The sequence below is a fragment of the Pelophylax lessonae genome (genome assembly GCF_965119305.1).
Source record: "Pelophylax lessonae genome assembly, chromosome: 6".
Lineage (NCBI taxonomy): Eukaryota > Metazoa > Chordata > Amphibia > Anura > Ranidae > Pelophylax > Pelophylax lessonae.
Window position 1 is genome coordinate 194,118,221 of NC_138773.1, and position 27,121 is coordinate 194,145,341.

General features: G+C 40.1%; 1 protein-coding gene across 1 annotated transcript in view; it reads left to right on the forward strand.

Annotated features, from left to right (window-relative positions):
- LOC309557705 (T-cell-specific surface glycoprotein CD28-like) overlaps nt 1-27,121 on the forward strand; it is a 95,203-nt gene that overhangs the window by 63,544 nt on the left and 4,538 nt on the right. Inside the window, exon 2 of the mRNA XM_082260483.1 lies at nt 21,084-21,286. Within this exon, the coding sequence (XP_082116609.1) occupies nt 21,084-21,286 (203 nt within the window). The remainder of the gene's footprint in view (nt 1-21,083; nt 21,287-27,121) is intronic.

The following is a 27,121-nucleotide window of genomic DNA, read 5'->3' on the forward strand; positions in this document are numbered from 1 at the left end:
ACTTATATGTATATATACACCTAGACATATATAGGTGTGATAGTAGCAGAAATATATGCTAGCGCTAATGAAATAATTAACACTAATATGGTTACGCTCCTAACACCGATATATGTGTATGTGTAAAATACATATAAGTGTGTGTGTATATATACCACTATACAGAAGTTCAGATGTTTTGCCTGCCTCCAAAGAACCCCAAAAAAATGCCCAAAAAAACGCTAGCGCCAAAAAAAAAAAAAAAAAAACGCCCAGGTGTGATGTTGCAGGCATTTTTTTGGGGTTTTTGGATGCAGGCAAAACATCTGAACTTGTGTATAGTGGTATATATACAAACACACTTATATGTATTTTACACATACACATATATAGGTGTGATAGGAGCGTAACCATATTAGTTTTAATTATTTCATTAGCGCAAGCATATATTTCTGCTACTATCACACCTATATATGTCTAGGTGTATATATACATATAAGTATGTGTGTATATATACCCGTGTACACAAGTTCAGATGTTTTGCTTGCCTCCAAAGAACCCAAAAAAATGCCTGCAACAACACACCTGGGCGTTTTTTTTTGGTGCTAGCGTTTTTTTGGGCATTTTTTTTGGGCGTCTTTGGAAGCAGGCAAAACATCTGAACTTGTGTATACGGGTATATATACACACATACCTATATGTATATATACACCTAGACATATATAGGTGTGATAGTAGCAGAAATATATGCTTGCGCTAATGAAATAATTAACACTAATATGGTTACGCTCCTATCACACCTATATATGTGTAAGTGTAAAATACATATAAGTATGTGTGTATATATACCACTATACACAAGTTCAGATGTTTTGTCTGCCTCCAAAAACCCCCAAAAAATGCCTGCAACAACACACCTGGGCGTTTTTTTTTTGGCGCTAGCGTTTTTTTTGGGCATTTTTTTGGGTTCTTTGGAGGCAGGCAAAACATCTGAACTTCTGTATAGTGGTATATATACACACACACTTATATGTATTTTACACATACACATATATAGGTGTGATAGGAGCGTAACTATATTGGTGTTGATTATTTCATTAGCGCAAGTATAGTTTTCTGCTCCTTTCACACCTATATATGTGCAGGTGTATATATACAGACATGTGTGTGTATATATACCCCAATACACAAGTTTAGATGTCATGCCTGACTCCAAACTTGTCCTCAAAAAATCCCTATAAACGCCTGCAGCCAAAAAACAAGCTGCCCGGCGAGAAGCCATATTAGTGCACCGAAAGCGACTTAAGAAAAACAATGTTTTCTCTATAGCGTTCACCCTGATATGGAAGGGTTTGGTCACCCTGCCATAGCAGTCAGTGTCAGTTAACCCTACACTACATTACGGTCACCCTGGCACTTAACACTTTCCCTACAGAAACTAAATTTTTGCATCTAACTAAAGTGTAAAAGAGCACCCTAACTACACTAGATATCCCTTTCCTCACACTAATAAATAGTGTTGAGCGAACACGGACTGTATTATTCGTGTTCGTACCGAATAATTGGATTTTTTTACCCGAACACGGACACGGACACTTTACTGTATGTTCGGGTAAAAATCCGTGTTCGGTCGTTTTATTTCCGGGTTTTGCATGCTTTGGCGCTCTTTTCATGGCGGGCTTTCAACAGCCAATCAACAATCGTTTAACTGGTGTGCCTTAAGCCATCCCAGCCATGCCTGCAAATGTCTTAGTAGCTGTGATTGGCCGTCTGAAGCATGTGACCAAGTCTTTATAAGTTCGAGGCAGCCGCCGCAGCAGCGTCATTCTGCTGCTTAGCTAAGGGACAGAGCACACATCAATGTGCTGGCTGCTGATTAGGGAAAGATAGGCAGGAAAAAACCATTTGTGTCCGGATAGAATTGAGGGACAGGTCGGAGTGTTTAGGCAGGGCGAGTTGTAGGCATTTTAGGGATAGAGTCTGCTGAATTATAGGGTCAGTGTCTTCTACAAACTACAATCGATATTGCTGTGTGGGGGGTGGGGTCTGCACTCAATCCTGATCTACGATCTCTTCTCAATCCTGTTAGGGACAGAGTCTGCTGAATTTTAGGGAAACTGTGTTCTACAAACTACAATCGATATTGCTGTGTGGTGTGGGATTGGAGATAGGCAGGTGTCAGTGATCCACATCCATTTTTCTGTGTGTGAGCTGCAGTGAACACAATCTTTTTGGGCTGCAGTGAACACAATCTTTTTGGGCTGCAGTGAACACAATCTTTTTGGGCTGCAGTGAACACAATCTTTTTGGGCTGCAGTGAACACAATCTTTTTGGGGTGCAGTGAACAAAATCTTTTTGGGGTGCAGTGAACACAATCCTTTTTGGTGTGCAGTGAACACAATCTTTGTGGGGTGCAGTGAACAAAATCCTTTGTGGGGTGCAGTGAACACAATCTTTTTGGGGTGCAGTGAACAAAATCCTTTTTGGGGTGCAGTGAACAACATCCTTTTTGGGGTGCAGTGAACACAATCTTTTTGGGGTGCAGTGAACAAAATCCTTTGTGGGGTGCAGTGAACACAATCTTTTTGGGGTGCAGTGAACACAATCTTTTTGGGGTGGAGTGAACAACATCCTTTTTGGGGTGCAGTGAACAAAATCCTTTTTGGGGTGCAGTGAACAAAATCATTTTTGGGGTGCAGTGAACACAATCTTTTTGGGGTGCAGTGAACACAATCTTTGTGGGGTGCAGTGAACACAATCTTTTTGGGGTGGAGTGAACAACATCCTTTTTGGGGTGCAGTGAACAACATCCTTTTTGGGGTGCAGTGAACACAATCTTTTTGGGGTGCAGTGAACACAATCTTTGTGGGGTACAGTGAACAGAATCTTTGTGGGGTGCAGTGAACACAATCTTTGGGGGGTACAGTGAACACAATCTTTTTGGGGTGCAGTGAACACAATCTTTGTGGGGTGCAGTGAACACAATCTTTTTGGGGTGGAGTGAACAAAATCATTTTTGGGGTGCAGTGAACAACATCCTTTTTGGGGTGCAGTGATCAAAATCCTTTTTGGGGTGCAGTGAACACAATCTTTTTGGGGTGCAGTGAACAAAATCCTTTGTGGGGTGCAGTGAACAGAATCTTTGTGGGGTGCAGTGAACACAATCTTTGGGGGGGTACAGTGAACACAATCTTTTTGGGGTGCAGTGAACACAATCTTTGTGGGGTACAGTGAACAGAATCTTTGTGGGGTGCAGTGAACACAATCTTTGGGGGGTACAGTGAACACAATCTTTTTGGGGTGCAGTGAACACAATCTTTGGGGGGTACAGTGAACACAATCTTTTTGGGGTGCAGTGAACACAATCTTTGTGGGGTGCAGTGAACACAATCTTTGGGGGGGTACAGTGAACACAATCTTTTTGGGGTGCAGTGAACAACATCCTTTTAGGGTGCAGTGAACACAATCTTTGTGGGGTGCAGTGAACAACATCCTTTTAGGGTGCAGTGAACACAATCTTTGTGGGGTACAGTGAACAGAATCTTTGTGGGGTGCAGTGAACACAATCTTTGGGGGGTACAGTGAACACAATCTTTGTGAGGTGCAGTGAACACAATCTTTGTGGGGTGCAGTGAACACAATCATTGTGGGGTGCAGTGAACTCAATCTTTGTGGGGTACAGTGAACACAATCTCATACTTCTGAAGATTTGAGGGTGCTGCCTGTTCCATACTCCCCCTACTCCTCATCTAGCCTTTTAGGGGTACAAACAATAGTAATTGGGGCCTAGTGTGGTTGTGTACGTGTGATATACATACACTTTTTTTGGATCATATTTTCTATTCCGCTATTTAATCAAAAACCTTTGGGGATCAGTTAAATTGGGGGATAGTCTGTGTTGGTACGTGTGAGAGAGATCCACCTTTCCAAGTTGTTGGGGTTCATCTCATACTTCTGAAGGTTTGAGGGTGCTGCCTGTTCCATACTCCCCCTACTCCTAGCCTTTTAGGGGTACAAACAATAGTAATTGGGGCCTAGTGTGGTTGTGTACGTGTGATATACATACACTTTTTTTGGATCATATTTTCTATTCCGCTATTTAATCAAAAACCTTTGGGGATCAGTTAAATTGGGGGATAGTCTGTGTTGGTACGTGTGAGAGAGATCCACCTTTCCAAGTTGTTGGGGTTCATCTCATACTTCTGAAGGTTTGAGGGTGCTGCCTGTTCCATACCCCCCCTACTCCTCATCTAGCCTTTTAGGGGTACAAACAATAGTAATTGGGGCCTAGTGTGGTTGTGTACGTGTGATATACATACACTTTTTTTGGATCATATTTTCTATTCCGCTATTTAATCAAAAACCTTTGGGGATCAGTTAAATTGGGGGATAGTCTGTGTTGGTACGTGTGAGAGAGATCCACTTTCCAAGTTGTTGGGGTTCATCTCATACTTCTGAAGGTTTGAGGGTGCTGCCTGTTCCATACTCCCCCTACTCCTCATCTAGCCTTTTAGGGGTACAAACAATAGTAATTGGGGCCCAGTGTGGTTGTGTACGTGTGATATACATACACTTTTTTTGGATCATATTTTCTATTCCGCTATTTAATCAAAAACCTTTGGGGATCAGTTAAATTGGGGGATAGTCTGTGTTGGTACGTGTGAGAGAGATCCACCTTTCCAAGTTGTTGGGGTTCATCTCATACTTCTGAAGGTTTGAGGGTGCTGCCTGTTCCATACCCCCCCTACTCCTCATCTAGCCTTTTAGGGGTACAAACAATAGTAATTGGGGCCTAGTGTGGTTGTGTACGTGTGATATACATACACTTTTTTTGGATCATATTTTCTATTCCGCTATTTAATCAAAAACCTTTGGGGATCAGTTAAATTGGGGGATAGTCTGTGTTGGTACGTGTGAGAGAGATCCACCTTTCCAAGTTGTTGGGGTTCATCTCATACTTCTGAAGGTTTGAGGGTGCTGCCTGTTCCATACCCCCCCTACTCCTCATCTAGCCTTTTAGGGGTACAAACAATAGTAATTGGGGCCTAGTGTGGTTGTGTACGTGTGATATACATACACTTTTTTTGGATCATATTTTCTATTCCGCTATTTAATCAAAAACCTTTGGGGATCAGTTAAATTGGGGGATAGTCTGTGTTGGTACGTGTGAGAGAGATCCACCTTTCCAAGTTTTTGGGGTTCATCTCATACTTCTGAAGATTTGAGGGTGCTGCCTGTTCCATACCCCCCCTACTCCTCATCTAGCCTTTTAGGGGTACAAACAATAGTAATTGGGGCCTAGTGTGGTTGTGTACGTGTGATATACATACACTTTTTTTGGATCATATTTTCTATTCCGCTATTTAATCAAAAACCTTTGGGGATCAGTTAAATTGGGGGATAGTCTGTGTTGGTACGTGTGAGAGAGATCCACCTTTCCAAGTTGTTGGGGTTCATCTCATACTTCTGAAGGTTTGAGGGTGCTGCCTGTTCCATACCCCCCCTACTCCTCATCTAGCCTTTTAGGGGTACAAACAATAGTAATTGGGGCCTAGTGTGGTTGTGTACGTGTGATATACATACACTTTTTTTGGATCATATTTTCTATTCCGCTATTTAATCAAAAACCTTTGGGGATCAGTTAAATTGGGGGATAGTCTGTGTTGGTACGTGTGAGAGAGATCCACCTTTCCAAGTTGTTGGGGTTCATCTCATACTTCTGAAGGTTTGAGGGTGCTGCCTGTTCCATACCCCCCCTACTCCTCATCTAGCCTTTTAGGGGTACAAACAATAGTAATTGGGGCCTAGTGTGGTTGTGTACGTGTGATATACATACACTTTTTTTGGATCATATTTTCTATTCCGCTATTTAATCAAAAACCTTTGGGGATCAGTTAAATTGGGGGATAGTCTGTGTTGGTACGTGTGAGAGAGATCCACCTTTCCAAGTTTTTGGGGTTCATCTCATACTTCTGAAGATTTGAGGGTGCTGCCTGTTCGATACCCCCCCTACTCCTCATCTAGCCTTTTAGGGGTACAAACAATAGTAATTGGGGCCTAGTGTGGTTGTGTACGTGTGATATACATACACTTTTTTTGGATCATATTTTCTATTCCGCTATTTAATCAAAAACCTTTGGGGATCAGTTAAATTGGGGGATAGTCTGTGTTGGTACGTGTGAGAGAGATCCACCTTTCCAAGTTGTTGGGGTTCATCTCATACTTCTGAAGGTTTGAGGGTGCTGCCTGTTCCATACTCCCCCTACTCCTAGCCTTTTAGGGGTACAAACAATAGTAATTGGGGCCTAGTGTGGTTGTGTACGTGTGATATACATACACTTTTTTTGGATCATATTTTCTATTCCGCTATTTAATCAAAAACCTTTGGGGATCAGTTAAATTGGGGGATAGTCTGTGTTGGTACGTGTGAGAGAGATCCACCTTTCCAAGTTGTTGGGGTTCATCTCATACTTCTGAAGGTTTGAGGGTGCTGCCTGTTCCATACCCCCCCTACTCCTCATCTAGCCTTTTAGGGGTACAAACAATAGTAATTGGGGCCTAGTGTGGTTGTGTACGTGTGATATACATACACTTTTTTTGGATCATATTTTCTATTCCGCTATTTAATCAAAAACCTTTGGGGATCAGTTAAATTGGGGGATAGTCTGTGTTGGTACGTGTGAGAGAGATCCACCTTTCCAAGTTGTTGGGGTTCATCTCATACTTCTGAAGGTTTGAGGGTGCTGCCTGTTCCATACCCCCCCCTACTCCTCATCTAGCCTTTTAGGGGTACAAACAATAGTAATTGGGGCCTAGTGTGGTTGTGTACGTGTGATATACATACACTTTTTTTGGATCATATTTTCTATTCCGCTATTTAATCAAAAACCTTTGGGGATCAGTTAAATTGGGGGATAGTCTGTGTTGGTACGTGTGAGAGAGATCCACCTTTCCAAGTTGTTGGGGTTCATCTCATACTTCTGAAGGTTTGAGGGTGCTGCCTGTTCCATACCCCCCCTACTCCTCATCTAGCCTTTTAGGGGTACAAACAATAGTAATTGGGGCCTAGTGTGGTTGTGTACGTGTGATATACATACACTTTTTTTGGATCATATTTTCTATTCCGCTATTTAATCAAAAACCTTTGGGGATCAGTTAAATTGGGGGATAGTCTGTGTTGGTACGTGTGAGAGAGATCCACCTTTCCAAGTTGTTGGGGTTCATCTCATACTTCTGAAGGTTTGAGGGTGCTGCCTGTTCCATACCCCCCCTACTCCTCATCTAGCCTTTTAGGGGTACAAACAATAGTAATTGGGGCCTAGTGTGGTTGTGTACGTGTGATATACATACACTTTTTTTGGATCATATTTTCTATTCCGCTATTTAATCAAAAACCTTTGGGGATCAGTTAAATTGGGGGATAGTCTGTGTTGGTACGTGTGAGAGAGATCCACCTTTCCAAGTTTTTGGGGTTCATCTCATACTTCTGAAGATTTGAGGGTGCTGCCTGTTCCATACAGAGGATGTGGCACAGGATGAGGAGGAGGAGGAGGATGAAGAGGTAACATTTCCAAGGCTTTCAGGGCAGTCATTCGCAAGGGGCTCCGAGGGTGGGTTCCTGCACACGCAAACGCCAGGGACGCAATTGTCCAGCAGGGGCACAGTTCTGGAGGATGAGGAGGATGAGGAGGAGGAGGAGCTGGAGGAGGAGATGGAACCATGTTCACAGCAGGGTGGCACCCAGGCCAGCTCATGGCCATCACTGGTGCGTGGCTGGGGGGATACAGAGGACACGGACGATACACCTCCCACAGAGGACAGCCTTTCGTTGCCTCTGGGCAGCCTGGCACACATGAGCGATTACATGCTGCAGTGTCTCCACAACGACCGCCGAGTTGCCCACATTCTAACTTGTGCTGATTACTGGGTGGCCACGCTGCTGGATCCCCGTTACAAGGACAACGTACCGTCCTTAATTCACTCACTGGAGCGCGATCGCAAGATGCGCGAGTACAAGCGCACGCTGGTAGACGCCATGCTGCTGGCATTCCCATCTGACAGCGGGGCCACAGTGGAAGCACAAGGCAGAGGAGGAGGAGGAGGAGGTCGCCAACGCAACCAGGGCACCGCCAGCACCTCAGAAGGCAGGGTTAGCATGGCCGAAATGTGGAAAAGCTTTGTCAGCACGCCACAACAAACAGCAGCACCAGCAGCTCAGATGGAACGTCTTAGCAGGAGGCAGCATTTTACCAACATGGTGGAGCAGTATGTGTGCACACGCCTACATGTAGTGAATGACGGGTCTGCCCCCTTCAACTTCTGGGTCTCCAAATTGGGCACATGGCCTGAGCTTGCCCTTTACGCCTTGGAGGTGCTGGCGTGCCCTGCAGCCAGTGTATTATCTGAACGGGTATTTAGCACGGCTGGGGGCGTTATAACAGACAAGCGCAGCCGCCTGTCCAGAGACAATGTGGACAAGCTCACGTTCATTAAAATGAACCAGGCATGGATCCCACGGGACTTTTCCGTACCTTATGCAGAATAGCAATGGATACCGACCTTACCCACCCATTGTTCCATTTTTGCTCTTTCTCACTCTTTTGGGGTGTACCCTCATTTAAAATTTTTGAAAAGAAGCAGTGTTGGCTACCTCGTCCTCCTCCTCAGGGCCAGATTAATGTAGGGGCTATTGGAGCTGCAGCTCCAGGCCCCTACCTTTTATATAGGCCCCGGGTTGGCCATATTCACTGTTACCGCTCTTCTGTCACTTGTAAACACAGAAGTCTGGCTTCTATGCTCGCTTCCCCAGGCAGCACCCTCAGAACCTCCCCACACAGCGTGAAGGCCGGACAAGGAGGGACAGTTGGCGATGCATGGATGTGTTTATGGGCTTCAGAGACAGCATCCCATGTTGAAATAGGCATGCATGGCTGCACCCTTCCTCCTCTGGGTGCATGGCAAGGCACGGCCCTTAAGGCCCTTCAAAATCCTCAGCACCAAGCCCATGATGCTGTTAATCCGGCCCTGGTCCTCCTCCACCGCCGCTTCCACCTACACCGCCCATAGGTGTGCGCAGCCTATTGCATTAAGGTGTGCACCCCAAAGTTGAAATACACATGCATGTGTTTGCCAGCAGGGAGAGTAATGTATCGGGGCCATGTACCTGTAGGCAAGGAGAAATAGAGCAGAGCAGGTCCCAGGGAGATCTTTCCCATCTCCTCACTGGCAATGCTATGTGCCCTAGGTGATTAGGGTGTGCCCAGGCACACCCAGCACACCCTGTGCGCACGCCTATGTCACCGCCACATCCACCACCACCTCAACCTCCCTCCTACTCCATATGGGCCTCGTCCTTCAGAGATGAAGAAGAACATTGTTTTATTTTTCTGTTTTTTTTTGTTGTTTTAAGTTATTTCCCTATCCACATTTGTTTGCAGAGCACTTGCCATGCTCTTAATTACGTTTTGCTGCCATTTGCAGCACTCTAGCCCTTTCCTTTGGTGTTTTAGAGCCATTTTAGTGCCTTAAAGTTCGGGTCCCCATTGACTTCAATGGGGTTCGGTGTCCGGGAAAAGTTCGGTAAAAGTCCGGGACACGGACCCGGACTTTTTTTTAAAGTTCGGCCGAACCCGTCGAACACGGACATCTAGGTGTCCGCTCAACCCTACTAATAAATGCTAAATGACACTTTTAAAGTAAAATTAACAGAACTGCTTCCACTCTCTTCCATGTCCCTGTATTACAATGCTAGGAATTTGGCGGGGGCTATCTTATATACTGGGGGGCATATTCACTAATGATTGGCCTAGGGACCCCCTAGTCACTCCAATCACATTCCTAGCATTCTCCTGTCCCCTCAATTGGCTTTTGCTAATGGTTCTGGTCCAATCACAGGCTTTTAAAGCCCATTTCCTGGCCCATTGCATTTTGGTCGGTTCTGGTGGCCGAATTCCGAACTTTTTCAGCAAAAAGTTCTAAATTCGGCCGAACCTCAAACAGTCAATGTTTGGGTCGAACCGATGGTCGACCCGAACCGTTCGATCATCCCTAGTGTTGATGCCATGAAATTTAAAAGCAACTTATTTTTCCCTTAAAATGATACATTTTCTCAGTTTAAACATTTGATATGTCATCTATTTTTCTGAATAAAATATTGACATTTGAAACTTTCACATCATTGCATTATGTTTTTACTTTTTTTGAATCGGGTTTGTATATTATATTCTTAATATAGTCCCATCAATATATGTCACAGGACAGGGTACCACCAGTGGCCCATCAACATCTGTCACATTGTACCATTGTCATATTATGATCTGTCACAGGGTACCTCCAGTGCCCCATGCACATCTGTCACAGGGCACCAGTGCTCCATCAACTACTGTTGCAGTGTACCAGTGCCCGATCAACTGTCACAGTTTACGATTGTCCTATCAAGTTTTGTCACATGCAGGACTACTGTAAGAAACCATGGGGCCCCATACAGCCAACCTGACAGGGTCCCCACCCAAATAAATACAGTTTGCTATGCTTCAGTTATGAATGAGCCCATTGTGTTCATTCAGGAAAGAAATGGGTTGGTAAATATGACATATTTACTGGACTCTTCCCCCACTCTCCATCCTGAAGAATCCTATTGTGTGCTTGCACCTGCCGGGGGTAAGGAGAGGAGGAAAGTTGGCAGCACTGCCGAGGTAGGGGAAGCACACAGGGGGGCCTGGCAGGTGAAAACTTATGGTGTACAGGGAGTTTGATCAGTGTGGCGGGGGGGCAGGGGGGGCAATTACTGGAATCAACCCTGTATGGCTCTCTCTGCAGAAGCTGAAAGCCAGTAGGAGGGAGAGGAGAATAAGCCAGCTTTTAGTTACTGCAGAGAAAGTCATACAGTGATCAGTTTCAGTAATTAACCCCCCACCATGCTGTTCACCCTCCCTGCCCACATTGAATTCACCTTGCTGCCTGGGCCCCCCTGCTGACACAAGCCCCTTACAGGAGGACTGGTGGTACCCCTTTTCTACGGCCCTGGTAACAGGGTACCACTAGTGCCCCATGCACATGTGTCACAGTGCCCCATCAACATCTGTCGTGGTGTACTACCAGTGCCCCACCAACATCTGCCACAATGTACCATTGTCCCATCAACATCTGTCAAAGGTTACCACCAGTGCCCCATGCACATCTGTCGCAGTGCAGAATAGAATACAAAACAATGGAATCCAAAATAAAAGAAAAGAATAAAAAAAACAATAAAACAGAATAGTATATAATATATTAGAAAGAATAAATAATATAACCTAACCATCTTCAGAAATTTGAATTTCGAATAGAAAAGACTACAAAAGAAAAGAATAGAAAATAGGAGTAAAGCATAGAATAGAAAATAAGAGAATAAAAAAAGAATAGAGAAACATAATTAATGTAGAATAGAATAGAAATAATATAACTGTTATATTCGTTCTATTTTATTTTATTCTATTCTTTTCTATATTATTCTATATTAGTCTATTCAAATTCATTCTATTCGAAATTCAAATTTCAGAAAATGGTTATATATTCTTTCTATTTTATTCTATTCTGTTCTATCATTTTTCTATTTTGTTCTATTCTATTCTATTTTTTTCTATTCAAATTCATTCTATTCAAAACTCGAATTTTGAAAGATGGTTATATATTTGATTTTTTCTATTTTATTCTATTCTCTTATTTTCTATTTTATTCCTATCTTTTCTTTTCAAATTCATTTTATTGGAAATTTGAATTCATTCTATGTGAAATTCAGATTTTGGAAGATGCTTATATATTCTATTCTATTCTTTCAATTTTATTATATTATTTTTTTATAGTTTTTCTATTCTATTACTTTCTATTTTTTTGCACTCGTTTTTTCTATTCTATTCTAATCTTTTCTATTCTATTCGAAAGATGGTTATATATTATGTTATTTCTATTTTATTCTATTCTATTCTTTTCTATTTTATTCTCTTATTTCTATTCTATTATATTCTGTTCTATTATAATCTTTTCTATTTGAATTTGAAATAATTATATTCCAAATTGGAATTCATTCTATTCGAAATTCGAATTTCTCAATATAGTTATATTCTTTCTATTTTATTCTGTTATTTTCTATTGTTTTTCTGTTCTATTCTTTTCTATTCTCTTGTATTCTCTTACTTTCTTTTCTATTCTTTTCTATTTTTTTCTAAACTATTCCATTTCTTTCTATTCTAATTCATTCTTTTTGAAATTCAAGTTTCGGAAGATGGTTATGTATTGTATTTTATTCTATTCTGTTCTATGTTTTGCTATTCTTTTCTATTCTGTTCTATTCTCTTATTTTCTCTTATTTTCTTTTTTATTATAGTATTTCCTATTCAAATTCATTCTATCTGAAATTCGAATTTCAGAAGCTGTTTTTCTATTCTTTTCTATTCTATTGCCTTACTTTCTATTCTATTCTTTTATTTTATTTTCTATTCTATTATAATCTTTTCTATTTAAATTAACATTTTTTTTGAATTTGGTCGAATTTTTTTAAATTCTGTCGAATTTTTTCGAATTTGGTCAAATTCGAATATAAAACAAAATGAAACGAATGTAACAAATGCAACTAATTTAACTAAACAAATTAGGTTAAATAACGAATCAAAACAAAACAAATTTTTTCATCCTAGTCTAGTACCTAGTATGTGATCCGCGCGCCAGGCTAGCGTATGCTCCCGCACCTCCCTGCTACCCTGGCTGTGCTGCGATTGGTTGCAGCATGAACCAATCAGCGGGTGCCGGCTGCTGATTGGTCGCTGGCACCCGACGATCGGCTCCAGAGAATTCTGAAGAGAGCCCTGTGTAGGTAAACAAACACAGGGCTGACTTCTGACAGCAGCGATGTGCAAAGCATGAACTAAAAAACAGAATATTGCCTAGTAAAAACAGCACACACACACTACACAGTAAAACATGTTGGTCACACAGTTAACAACCTTGATTGCCCTAGATGTTAACCCCTTCCCTGCCAGTGTCATTAGTACAGTGACAGTGCATATTTTTAGCACTGATCTGTGTCACTGGTTCCCAAAAAATAATCAAAAGTGTCAGTTAGGTGTCCGATTTGTCTGCTGCAATATTGCAGTCCCGCTAAAAAGACGCTGATTGCCGCCATTACTAGTAAAAAGTAAAAAATAAATAAAATTATTTTTTTGGTTTTGCACAAACCAATCAATATACGCTTATGGGGATTTTTTTTTACCAACAATATGTAGCAAAATACATTTTGGCCTAAATCGATGAAGAAATTAGATTTTTACATTTTTTTTTAATGGACGTGTTTTAAAGCAGAAAGTAAAAATATTGTTTTTTTTCTTTTATAGCGCAAATAATAAAAACCGCAGAGGTGATCAAATGCCACCAAAAGAAAGCTGTATTTATGGGGGTAAAAAATGACATAGATTTTATTTAGGTACAGTGTCACATGACCGCGTAATGGTTAGTTAGGAGTTGGAAACCAGTGGTTCAGAAGGTTTCAGAAGGTTTTTTAATCTTAATGCATTAGGATAAAAAACCTTCTGTGTGTAGCAGCCTCTCCAGCACCCCCTAATACTTACTTGAGCCCTATCTAGCTCCAGCAATGTCCACGAGTCCCTCCGCCGTCCGGGACTCTCTCTCCTGATTGATGTCTGTGGCTGTCAATCAAACGCAGTTAGCCAATCATGAGAGAGAGATGGGGCAGGGCAGGGTCTGAATATACACGCAGAGCTGCAGCTCGACACATGTGCCCCCATAGCTAGCTGATTGCTGTGGGGGCACTTGCCAGAAAGGAGGGGCTAGAAGCAGTAAAGAGGGTCCAGAGAAGAGGAGGATCCAGGCTGCTCAATGCAAAACCAACTGCACAGAGGAGGTAAGTATAACATATTTGTTATTAAAAAAAAAAAAAACAAGACTTTACAATCACTTTAAAGTAACGCAGTGCCATATCACAAAAAATGGGCTGATCTTGAAGGGGGTAAAACCTTCCAGAGTCAAGTTGTTAACTACCAATGTTGTTTATTTTGCAGTAAAATTTTAATCCATCCTTTAGATGGTTGCATTGGGTATTTTTAATTGCTAACATAAAGGTGCTGAAAAAAAGCTCCAGTGGATTAATGTGATCATTATTCTCTTTTTAATAATATTTATATAAAATTCATAATATAAAAATAATAATTATAAAAATGTATAATATAAAATTTAAAATGTGTAATATTTTTATACCAATTTATTGTTTGTGGATAAGCTCATTAATTTTATTTATAACATTTTTGTGTATATATATATATATATATATATATATATATATATATATATATATATATATATATATATATGTACATATATATATATATATATAAATATATTTTATTTATAATGTTCTAATTTTATGTCTGTTAATTGATTGTACCATTAAATTTGTATTTCCTACCATGTAATAAAAGTACGAATATGTTTACTTTTTTACTTTGTGTGTTGCCTCATCTAAAGTCCCATGACCCATGTATTTTCCATTGTATTATTCTCTTTTTAATATGTCGTAGACCACATGATTGGAGGTGTGACAATGATGTATCTATTATCTAAAGGTGCCAAAAGGTGGTAATAAGAATGAGAGTATTCAGTTCATTTTTTTTACCCAACACAGCGTAACTTGTTTGTTACATTTCTCCTTTGAGAAACAAAGCACAGTCTAAACGTGCGCCTTTTATCCTTCCTTTCACATTGTGGTTTTGTTTACTGGTCCCCACTTCCTGAGTTACACAACTGCAGTGCTGCTTTCAGCTTTTTTCTGTGCAAGTCAGCAAATCTGGGTCACAGAGTTTACTTCTATGCTAGGGAGGACCCCTGAATGAGAGGAAATAGATATTTCTCATGTGCACAGGGGGTCTTCCTTCTGATGTAATAAAAACCCAGTCATTCAGCTGCTGGTTAACTTAACCACTACTACTTTCAGCACAATCTTACATTTTCTACTATTGTATCACGTGTCACACCAACTTTGTCTTTTGTGAACAACAATGGCTTTGTAAATAAATCCACACACACCACATACTGTAGGTGCCAACAATAAAATGCTTATATAGGTGCACTGTTGACAATAAAATGCATATATAGGATCGACAGTTCGAATCCCGACCACGGCACTAACTACCTGCCTGGAGTTGCATCTTCTCCCTCTGCCTGGCGTGGGTTTCCCCTGGGTACTCAGGTAGGTAAACCACTTCTGGAACAGAAGATTTTCCCCCTTAATGACCAGGCCATTTTTTGAAATTCGGCTTTGTGTTACTTTTACAGACAATTGCGCGGTCGTGTGACGCTGTACCCAAATAAAATTAATATCCTTTTTGTTTCCCACAAATAGAGCTTTCTTTTAGTGGTATTTGATCACCTCTGCGGTTTTTATTTTTTTATAAACAAAAAAAGAGCGACAATTCTGGGGGGGAAAAAAAAACAATATTTTTCTACTTTCTGCTATATAACATTCCCAAAAAAAAAAAAGTTAAATCAAATTTTTTCATTATTTTAGGCCAATTTGTATTCTGCTACAAATTTTTGGTAAAAAAAATCCCAATAAGCGTATTTTGATTGGTTTGCGCAAAAGGTATCGCGTCTACAAACTAGAGGAAAGATTTATGTCATTTTTATTTATTTATTTATTTTTTACTAGTAATGGCGGCGATCGGTAATTTTTAGCGGGACTGAGACATTGTGGCGGACAGATCGGACCCCTAACTGACATTTTTGACACTTTTGGGGGGACCAGTGACATTACTGCAGTAATCAGTGCTAAAAATAAGCACTGTTACTGTAATAATTACATTGGCAGGGAAGGGGTTAAACTAGTGGGGGATCAAGTGGTTAAATGTGAGCCTAGGGGAGTGTTGTTTACTTACTGTGGGGGGAGGGGCTTTTGAAATGACCATAGGGACCTGTGATCCTGTACAGAAGGATCACAGGCACTTTGTGATCATTTCAGAGAGAAGAACAGTCGGCTGTATTTACAACAGCTGATTGTCCTTCTCTTTCAGCGGGGAGCGATCGCGAGTGCCCGGTGCCCCCATGCATCGGCATCCCTGCTGCCTAGTGGGGACGGGAGCGCACTGGTGGCGGCACGCACTCACCCCCCAGCACCAAACGCACAACCAAAGTAGGGCTACAACTATAGAAAACACACAGAGGGCGCACCGACCTAGTGCATTATCCTGAGACAAATAATTTATTGGATAAAAGCACGGTAAGTAATGTACTCACAAAAACAGCAAGAAATTTCAGAGGGCTCTGAAGAAGAGGAATTCCTTGAAATGCATCAGCCCAAGGGGTCTTTAGTGACTGTTACACCCATCTGTATTCATACATTGGATGGAATGTACAGTGATCTGTGATGCGCACTACTTACCATGCTTTTATCCAATAAATTATTATTTCGGGATAATGCACTAGGTCGGTTCGCCCTCTGTGTGTTTTATATAGTTGCAGTGTTAGACCCCCCCCCCCCCCCTAAGTCTTTGAGGGCAGCAAAACCGTGGTTACCCATTTCTAAGAGTAATGAAGACATAAAGCACATCCATCCGGAGGGGCCATTTTCCTAAGCGCAGGAGGCATTGTGTGTGTGACTTTTTCAAAGTATGGCTACGTCGGTTTGCGCAGGAGGGCCAGTCTGCCGCAGTAAATGTCCGGTGGGCAGTCCGGAAGCTGTTAAGAGGCTTTCCAGATTCTGATAAACCCCCCTGCCCACAGACTCCCACAACCACCAGCCAGGGTTCTCGCTCTTCCCCCCCGTTCCTGAATTGCCAGGCTGCATGCTCGGATAAGGGTCTGCTATGGATTTTGGTGGGTGGATCCCATGCCGTTTTTTTTTCTTAATTTTGGCATGGGGTTTTTCTTAAAATCAAAACCAGACCTTAAGGGCCTGGCATGGATAGGGGAGGAACTGCTGATTATTCTCCTTTAGTTTTCTTTGCCGGCATTCTTATATTTACATTCAGCTGTCAGTGGGGAAACCTGCTGACAGCTGATGACTCATTGGTTGTTAAGGACGCGGCGTCCGGTTTTCCGGCCTGCTTCTTTACAACACAGAATTTGGATTGGTCGATAAGTTTTTTTATCTATTTGAATTCGAATGGTTCTGAAAATTTGGAATTCAGAAGAAAACAAATAAACAAAATGAAATATAACTAAACAAATCCCAAAATTATTCCATGGAAAGAAGTTGGTAACGTAATAAATTTATCCTAAATTAAACTCATTTTTCAGTTCTGTACATGTCTACTTTTGGGTGGACTGACCCTTTATAATGGAATTCTATATTAATTGCATTTTGTGTGTGTGGTATAAAATCAATCAAAACAGTTTTGTGGCAGGAGGCCATCAAGGACAGTGTTTCTCCTCTTAAAATGTGTTTATGTACAATAAGCAAAAAAATGTATTCCATATAGCGCCACAATAAAGTATATGAATATTTCCCAATATTTTAGCTTTTAAAAACACTGCAATTACAGGAAAATATTTGATAATCCTAACTTGGCAATCAGACAAGAACAAAAAGATGATCTAAGACAGGGGTGTCCAACTTTTTGACCTTCCTGGGCCATAATGGAAGGACATGTCTTGGGCCACACATAAAATACACTAACAATAAAGATAGCTGATAAGCAGAAAATGTTAGGCTGATCAAAAGTTATCGATCACTAATATAGAAAATGTACCTATCTGATTAATAAAACTTTTTTTTTTGTAATAACTTTTATTATAAAGGTAAAAGAGGGCAACATAAAACTAGTGCGATATTCGACATTATTTTTGATAAACTAACGCATCAATGTCTGGTTTGATGGATGTAGTAGCAATTCTCAGTGAATTCTCAAGAGGCTCAGCAGATATTCTGGTTCTAATTTTGCCCTTCGGATGCTTCTGATGCTTCATCCTTGAACATAATTTCTCACAAAGATAGGTGCTGCCGAAAACTGATGACATGAATAAGGCGTGATTGTGAAGAGTAGGAAATTTTCCTTTTGGGAAGATAAAACTTATAAAACTTACAGAAATTAAGTCAATTAAAGAGACACTGTCACACTGTTTCTTTGGCCACATGTGTTCACTAAGCGTAAATACATTTTTACAAGAAATTCCTAAAAAAAAAAAAAAAAAATTTACATTTTTAAGTTTACGATTTTGTGTTGGCCATTCATGGCCATCTGATCTAAGATCTTCTTTTTAACCAGTTGCCGACCGCCGCAAGTACATATACTGCTGCGGTCAGCCCCAGCCAGGCAAAGTGACGTATCGGTACATCACTAGCCTTTTAGCCAATAGGGGGAGAGCGCGCTCCGCCGGTTGTGCGCTCCCGCCCCCGCTCGTTCATGGACACCTCCGTGCGTGTGACCGGCGGACCCGATGTCCGCCGGTCACTCGCGATCGTCCGCTGTGAAGGGAGAAAGGCAGGTGGCTAATGAAAACAAAGCCACCTGTCATTCTTCCCTGTGTAACAGCAGAGATCATACAGTCCTGCTATGTAGGACCGTTGATCTCTGCTGTTACATGTAAAGCCACATCCCTGCACAGTTAGAAACACGCCCCTAGGGATACACTTAACCCCTCCTTCACCAATAAAGTTAACCCCTTCCCTGCCAGTGTCATTTTTACAGTAACAGTGCATATGTATAGCACTGATTACTGTAGTAATGTCACTGGTAACCCCAAAAGTGTCAAAAAAACAGTCAAGGGTCCGATCTGTCCGCCGCAATGTCGCAGTCCCGCAAAAAAAAAATCGCAGATCGCCGCCATTACTCGTTAAAAAAAAACCCAACAAAAATGACAAAAATCTTTCCCTTAGTTAGTAAACGCAATAACTTTTGCGCAAACCAATCAAAATACGCTTATTGTTATTTTTTTTTTACCAAACATATGTAGCAGAAAACAAATTGGCCAAAAATTTTAAAAAAATTTTGATTTTTACATTTTTTGGGGGAATTTCATATAAATTAATAAATATAATATTATTTTTGCAAAATTGTCGCTCTTGTTTATAGTGCATGATCAAAAAATCGCACAGGTGATCAAATACCACCAAAAGAAAGCTCTGTTTGTGGGAAAAAAAGGACGTCAAATTTGCTTAGGTACATCGTCGCATGACCGCGCAATTGTCCGTTAAAGTCACACAGTGCCGAATCGCAAAATAGGGCCTGGTCAGGAAGGGGGTAAAATCTTCTGGGGCTTAAGTGGCTAAGGGAAAATACAATCTTAAATGAAAATTTTGTTACATATACATTACATTTGAAAGGTCATTGTAATATAAGTCAGTGGGGTAGATTTACTAAAACTGGTGCAGAATCTGGTGCAGCTGTGCATGGTGGCCAATCAGGCTTTTATTTTCAGCTTGTTCAATTAAGCTTTGGCAATAAAACCTGGAAACTGATTGGTTTCTATGCAGAGTTGCACCAGATTTTTCACTATTGAGTTTTAGGAAATAACCCACAATGTGTATTTTAAAAACCTAGCTTTTGGTATAGCATCCAAATACTTTATGAAAATAATGGCAGCCATACTCGCTGTCATTGAAAGATCTATTGAAAAGGTAAAAATTTATGAAAATGTTTCTAAAATGCCTAAAACTACAACGCTAATGTTATGGGATTGATTTATTAAAGGCAAATAGACCGTTCGCTTTGCAGAGGAATTATCCCAGAGCTTAGTAAATGAGGTGAAGCTCTGGTGACTTCCATCATCCAATCATATGCAAGCAAAAATGCTGTTTTATTTTTCTTGCATTTGATTGGGTATTTTATGCAGTGTGAAATTTCAATACATTTTAATAAACGCTAGATGCCAACTTTTGAGATCTATTCAGCCTTGTTTTAATGGTAGATGCAAGATTTTACAGGCATTTGGATAATAGCAGATAAAATGACATCATGTGCTATGAACTGCTATCTGATTGATTCATATTGCTATTTTACCCCTTTTTAATATGAATTATGAATCATGCACAAGATAACGTGCTCACTGCACAGAGTTGGGCATACCACTCAGTTTAACCAAACCTTAACATACTTGTCAATGATTTATATACAGTATATGCATTTTATATTGCTAAAGCATGTGCCTTTTGTGTATGAATGGACCACAAATAGGAACAGATGGACAGTGTTGATGAAAATAAAGTCATCAAGCAAAACATGTATTTAACAACCGCTGACAGAGTATGCACAGTAACAAATGTATAAGGCACTTTCACACTGACCTGTGCAAAAACATGTTTTTGCTGCGATTTTAGCGCCTTTGTGATGCAGTTTTTAACCACTTGCCGACCGCCCGCCGCAGATATACTGCGGCAGGCTGGCTCGGCTGCGCCAACCGACATATGGGTATGTCGGTTTCCAGGAGTGCTCCTGGGGGCATGCATGTGCCCGCCCCCACTAGGCCGGGCACCTGTGATCGCTCCCCGCTGAGAGAGAATGACGGTCTGCTGTTGTAAACACAGCCAACCATTGTTCTCTCTGAAATGAACACAGAGCGCCTGTAATCCTCCAACTTAGGAACACAGGTCTCTGTGTTCATTTCACAAGTCCCTCCCACCACAGTTACAAAAAACACTCCCCTAGGCTATCACTTAACCCCTTTGATCACCCCTGGGTTAACCCTTCCCTGCCAGTGACATTACTACAGTAATCAGTGCTAAAAATATGCAATGTTACTGTAATAATGTCACTGGTCCCCACAAAAGTGTCAGAAATGTCAGTTAGGGGTCTGATCTGTCCGCTGCAATGTCGCAGTCCCGCTAAAAATCACAGATCGCCACCATTACTAGTAAAAAATAAATAAATAAAAATGACAAATCTTTCTCGGTGCATCTTTTTGCATATAATACTTCCAGAAGAATTAGAGATACATCGTTTTCTCAGCATAGAGTAGCCTGAAGCACTTACATGTTTCCACTATGAAGAAAGATGGTTCTGGACAGTTCTGTACTAAATATAAGGCACTTATGCACAAATATAATGCACTGTATTAGAAAATAAGCATAATCGTCTTTGATAAAGGCAATCATTTTCCTAATTGTAATTTTCTTATTTTGTAGATGCTGTACCAGGGAGACAAAAGCATGTTCTCTTTACGCCAGGCAACATCAGCTTAACATTTTACGAGCACTTTAATGACACTGCAAAGGAATTCAAGGTGTCTTTGTACAAAGGAATTAACAAATCAGACACTGTTTGTGTAGGATCCTTCAATTCCACCCAGATAACATTCGACGAGAATTATTGCCGAGTGACAAATACGGTACACCATGTGACTTTTTACCTAAGGGATTTTACTGTAGATGATACAGACATTTACTTTTTCCGAAAAGAAGTTATGTATCCCCCACCATACATGGATGCATGGAAAGAAGGCTTTATTATTCATATAAAAGGTAAAATAAAAGTTCATTGTTTTATAGTTATCACAAAGCATCTATGAAAGTGGAAATTATTCTTACATATTTTTACATTTTTAAAAACATTTGAAGTGTCATGGTATAGGAATAGACCCTGCAGAGCCTAAGTTATGAAGAATATTTACACCACACATTACGGAAGCAGTATAGTAACAAACATGTATGATAAAAACCATTAGCCTTAATGTTCTAAAAAACAGCAGCTGCTCACATGTTAGGGTGGCCATAGCCATCTCATCAAGAACGGTAATGGTAAGAAACCCAATATGCTTTATACAATATAAATATCATCTAAACTTATCATGATCTACTCCTTTAAGAAGTCAATGAACAGATTTAACCACATGAAGTTAAGAAGAATCAGGACTAAATAGTGACATATCTGATTTGTTGCTTTGAATTTATTTTTTTTAGGTAGTGAATGACAACCTTAACACCAAAAGTATAACCTTGGGGGGGCCAAATTAATTCTCTTAATTTGCAGGGATTTCCTCTTACTTCCTGTTTTGAAAATGGGACAGGAAGGGAAGGTAAATCTCTGCAATAGGACACAGATGGCAAAAAAACTTGACAGGGCTTACATTCCTCCCTTACTTTATTCAAAATGAAGAGATATTTGCCTATAGTTTTACTTAAAGGGTCCTAAAACATGGGTATCCAGACTATGCATCATGTAATTAGTTTTGTAAACATTTTTATTGCTTCTAATATTTGATATCACTGAACTCTGATCTTTTGAAACTCTTACTAGCTGCATTCGCTTAGGACTTTAAGGGCCCTTGTACATGTTTTTGTTTATTTCCAAGCTGTTATTTTCTTAGGAAAATCAATGGTAATGGAAAAAAAAAAAATTGAACCAGCTCAGAAGCAGCTTAATGCACCTCCCAACCAGAAATAAACTTGGGACATACAAACAAATTTTCTGCTTCAAGGGATAGCAAGTTGCCTCCACATGGGTGCTGGTGCGCGGCATGTTATTTGCCTTTTTTTTCATCACTTGATATTTCAGAAGAAACAGACAGCATGCAGCATATCCAAGTGTACATTAATGTGTAATACTGCTGTTTATGATCCTTTGATTTATTAAAGTATCTACAGAACAAGAATGTGAAAGAAAGATAGCAATGCGCTACCAAGTGTAAATAGAAGAAAATAAAAAAGTAATAGAACCCCTATAAAGCAACCAATCCCTGTAGTGTCACCACGTACAAAAATAGTATTAATAGAGAGGCATGGAGCGTAGCTATGTCTATTAAAATACAGAAAAATATAACATATAACAGTCTAAATATACAGTATCTCACAAAAGTGAGTATACCTCACATTTTTGTAAGTATTTTATTATTTCTTTTTAGGTGACAACACTGAAGAAATTACACTTTGCTACAATGTAAAGTAGTGAGTGTACAGCTTGTATAGCAGTGTACATTTGTTGTCCCCTCAAAATAACTCAACACAAAGCCATTAATGTCTAAACCACTGGCAACAAAAGTGAGTACACCCCTAGGTGACAATGTCCAAATTGGGCCCAATTAGCCATTTTTCCTCAACTTGACTCGTTAGTGTTACAAGGTCTCAGGTGTGAATGGGGAACAGGTGTGTAAAATTTGGTGTTATCATTCTCACTCTCTCATACTGGTCACTGGAAGTTCAACATGGCACCTCATGGCAAAGACCGCTCTACATAAAGATGGCTTAGGCTATAAGAAGATTGCCAAGACCCCAAAACTGAGATGTAGCACGGGAAGTAAGACCATACAACGGTTTAACAGGACAGATTACACTCAGAACAGGCCTCGCCATGGTCCACCAAAGCAGTTGAGTGCACATGCTCAGCATCATATCCAGAGGTTGTCTATGGGAAATAGACATATGATTACTGCCAGCAATGCTGCAGAGTTTGAAGGGGTGGAGGGTCAGCCTGTCAGTGCTCAGACCATTAACTGCACACTGCATGAAATTGGTCCACATGGCTGTTGTCCCAGAAGGAAGCCTTTTCTAAAGATGATGCACAAGAAAGCCCGCAAACAGTTTGCTGAAGACAAGCAGACTAAGGACATGGATTACTGGAACCATGTCCTGTGGTCTGATGGGACCAAGATAAATGTATTTGGTTCAAATGGTGTCAAGCGTGTGTGGCGGCAACCAGGCGAGGAGTACAAAGACAAGTGTGTCTTGCTTACAGTCAAGAATGGTGGTGAGAGTGTCATGGTCTGGGGCTGCATGAGTGCTTCTGGTACTGGGGAGCTACAGTTCATTTAGGGAACCATGAATGCCAACATGTACTGTGACATACTGAAGAAGAGCATGATCCCCTCCCTTCGGAGACTGGGCCGCAGGGCAGTATTCCAACATGATAATGACACCAAGCACACCTCCAAGATAACCACTGCCTTGCTAAAGAAGCTGAGGGTAAAGGTGATAGACTGGCCAAGCATATCTCCAGACCTAAACCATATTGAGCATCTGTGGGGCATCCTCAAATGGAAGGTGGAGGAGCGCAAGGTCTCTAACATCCACCAGCTCCGTGATGTCATCATGGAGGAGTGGAAGAGGACTCCAGTGGCAACCTGTGAAGCTCTGGTGAACTCTGTGCCCAAGAGGGTTAAGGCAGTGCTGGAAAATAATGGTGGCCACACAAAATATTGACACTTTGGGCCCAATTTGGACAATGTCACTAAAGGCCCGTACACACGTGCAGATTGTCGGCCGAAAATGTTCGGCCGCCGAACGATCTGCCGATTTTCGGCTTGTTAGTATGATGCTTCCGACAGCCGACAGCGCACTTTCTGCCGAAAAGAATCTGTTGTGCAAGCATTAAATTTTTTGTATGCCGACACCAGAGCGGCCGATTGTTCGCCAGTCAGTACAGATTTCGGCCGACAGACAGCAGATTTGCAAGACTGGGCATGCTCAGAAAAGAAAAAACACAGGGAAAGTTAACCATCACATGACATCACTTCTGCAGTCGGCTGTAGTCGTCGGACAAAATTCTTGTGCAGTCTTTTGCACGACAGACACGACAGCCCGGGGACAAAAGACGGCCGATCGTTCGGCCGACGATCTGCACGTGTGTACGGGGCATTAGGGGTGTACTCACTTTTGTTGCCAGCGGTTTTGACATTAATGGCTGTGTGTTGAGTAATTTTGAGGGGACAGCAAATTTACACAATGTTATACAAGCTGTACACTCACTACTTTACATTGTAGCAAAGTGTAATTTCTTCAGTGTTGTCACATGAAAAGATATAGTAAAATATTTACAAAAATGTTTAGGGGTGTACTTTCTTTTGTGAGATACTATACATAAAAATTTGTGCTTCAACAGCTAGAAAATTTGAATGTAAATGAGTAATCATGGCTGTGAAAAAAAAATACTCAGAATATATGTGCAAAATAAACACAAATAATGTGCACCATTCAACAAGTGTAGTAAATAATGCATAAAAGTTCAGCAACCCTATCCAAGAAGAAAAAAATATATATAGATATATATATAAGTTGTCCAAATCCAGTGTGAAAATGGTGATAAGACCAAAGAAAAACAGTCTATATCAGTGAATGCTGTGATCCAATAAGATATAATTGGTGATAAAAAAGTGTCCTATCCCAACAACCGACAATCCACCACTATGTGAAGTGGCCGCTCACCTTAAGGCAAGTAATAATGCATTTTAAGAAGTATCAATCGTTGGCTGGTGAAGTTTGTTACGTGGCAGATATAGCTCAGCTCGTACTGTATATGAAATGGAAATTAGGATCTCCATAGTGTAGTATAAATACATCAATCTGTAGGCATTGTTGCTGTCCAATAGAATAATTAAATATTCCACTCAAGAGAAAATATTCTTGCATATGAATTCATTAAGCACATACACGTCTGCTAGCTCCGAAATCAGCATACCACATAAACTTAAAAACTAGACATTAGAAAATGTAAAAATGCTGAAAGAACGTTTCCACCCCAGGGGGTGCGAGGCTATTGCGTTTTACAATCACAAACAGGTTGGAGAGCGTTTTATCACTCATATGGCTCTCCCTTGTCTTGTGGAGTGCTCCTTCAACGGGATCTGTACAGTCAAGACTGTGTGAACTGCAAGGAACATGGAAACGCTTTTTCTGCATTTTTACATTTTCTGATGTCTAGTTTTTATTTTATGTGATATGATGATTTTGGAGCAAGCAGACGCATATATGCTTAATGAGTTCAAATGCAAGGATATTTTCTCTTGAGTGGAATATCTAATTATTCTATTGGACAGCAACGATGCCTACAGATTGATGTTTTTATACTAAACTATGGAGATCCTCATTTCTATTTCATATATGAGCTTAGCCATTAAACGATCTTCACCAGCCAGCGATTGATACTTCTGAAAACGCATTATTACTTGCCTTAAGGTGGGCAGCCACTTCACATAGTGGTGGATTGTCGCTTGTTGGGATAGAGAACTTTAATCACCAATTATATCTTGACCTTATTGGATCACAACATTCACCGATATAGACTGGTTGACTTCAGTCTCATCACTATTTTCACACTGGATTTGGACACCATATATATATATATATATATATATATATATATATATATATATATATATATATATATATATTTTTTTTTTTTTAAATATATTTTCTTCTTTTATAGTATTACTGGACTTTTATGCATTATTTACTACACTTGTTGAATGGTGCACATTATTTGTGTTTATATTGCACATTTATTCTGAGTATTTTTTTCACAGTCAGGATTACGTATCTACAGTACAAGGCTGAATATGCTGGGTACAGGACAATTCTAAACCTCAGAAGCAGTTAAAGCTGAGCAACTAAATGAAAATACAAATAACTCACACAAGATAAATCATCTCAGAAGTTCCTAAAACCAATATGCTTCTGGGTCTGAAGTCCTAAGACTACAAGGCACTTTACATTTGTCAAATTGTATTTTTAATGCCTTATTTTATCACTTATAAGCCGGCTACATTCATGTGGTTATAACACGGGTGTAAAAATGTTATTGACCATTATTGAACAAAAGTAAATGATCAGTAAATAGATCATTTTATGCATAAAAATTGTCATTTATTTTCTCAATGATATACATGTAAATGCATGTCCCCAGATGCAGATTTTTGGATTTTTGGTTACAAATCTGAATGTAGTTTATATTTACGCTCCTGTGTAAATCTCTTTATTGATAACAATGCAGCTGTGTTCAAATCTATGAATAAAAAACGCTTGTAGATGTGTTTTCTTTATGTCCTAATAGGCTGTGTAAGACCCAAGTGTAAATCTTACAGATCAATAGCAAAATTGATAAAATATATTAAAATATATGATAAAATGTTTTTTTCAATCAAGTTTTATTTTTGAGTACTTATGCATAGTTGTAGGTCAAGCAGAAATGCACAATATATAATAGCTTTATCTAAATTTCAACTTTAGTTTAAATTTAAATTTGAATATTACCTTCTTATTTTTCATTCAGCATCATTTATACATAGATCCAAGATATTAATAAAAGTATTATCTTATACCCCTGAATTAAAATGTGAATAATATGTTTTTAAAATGATGTCAAATTTTGTTTGAAGTAAATATCAGATTACATGACATTTTGAAACTTGGGTTTTTTTTTTCTTTAACTTTTTTTTTCAGAGCCTTCGTGCACC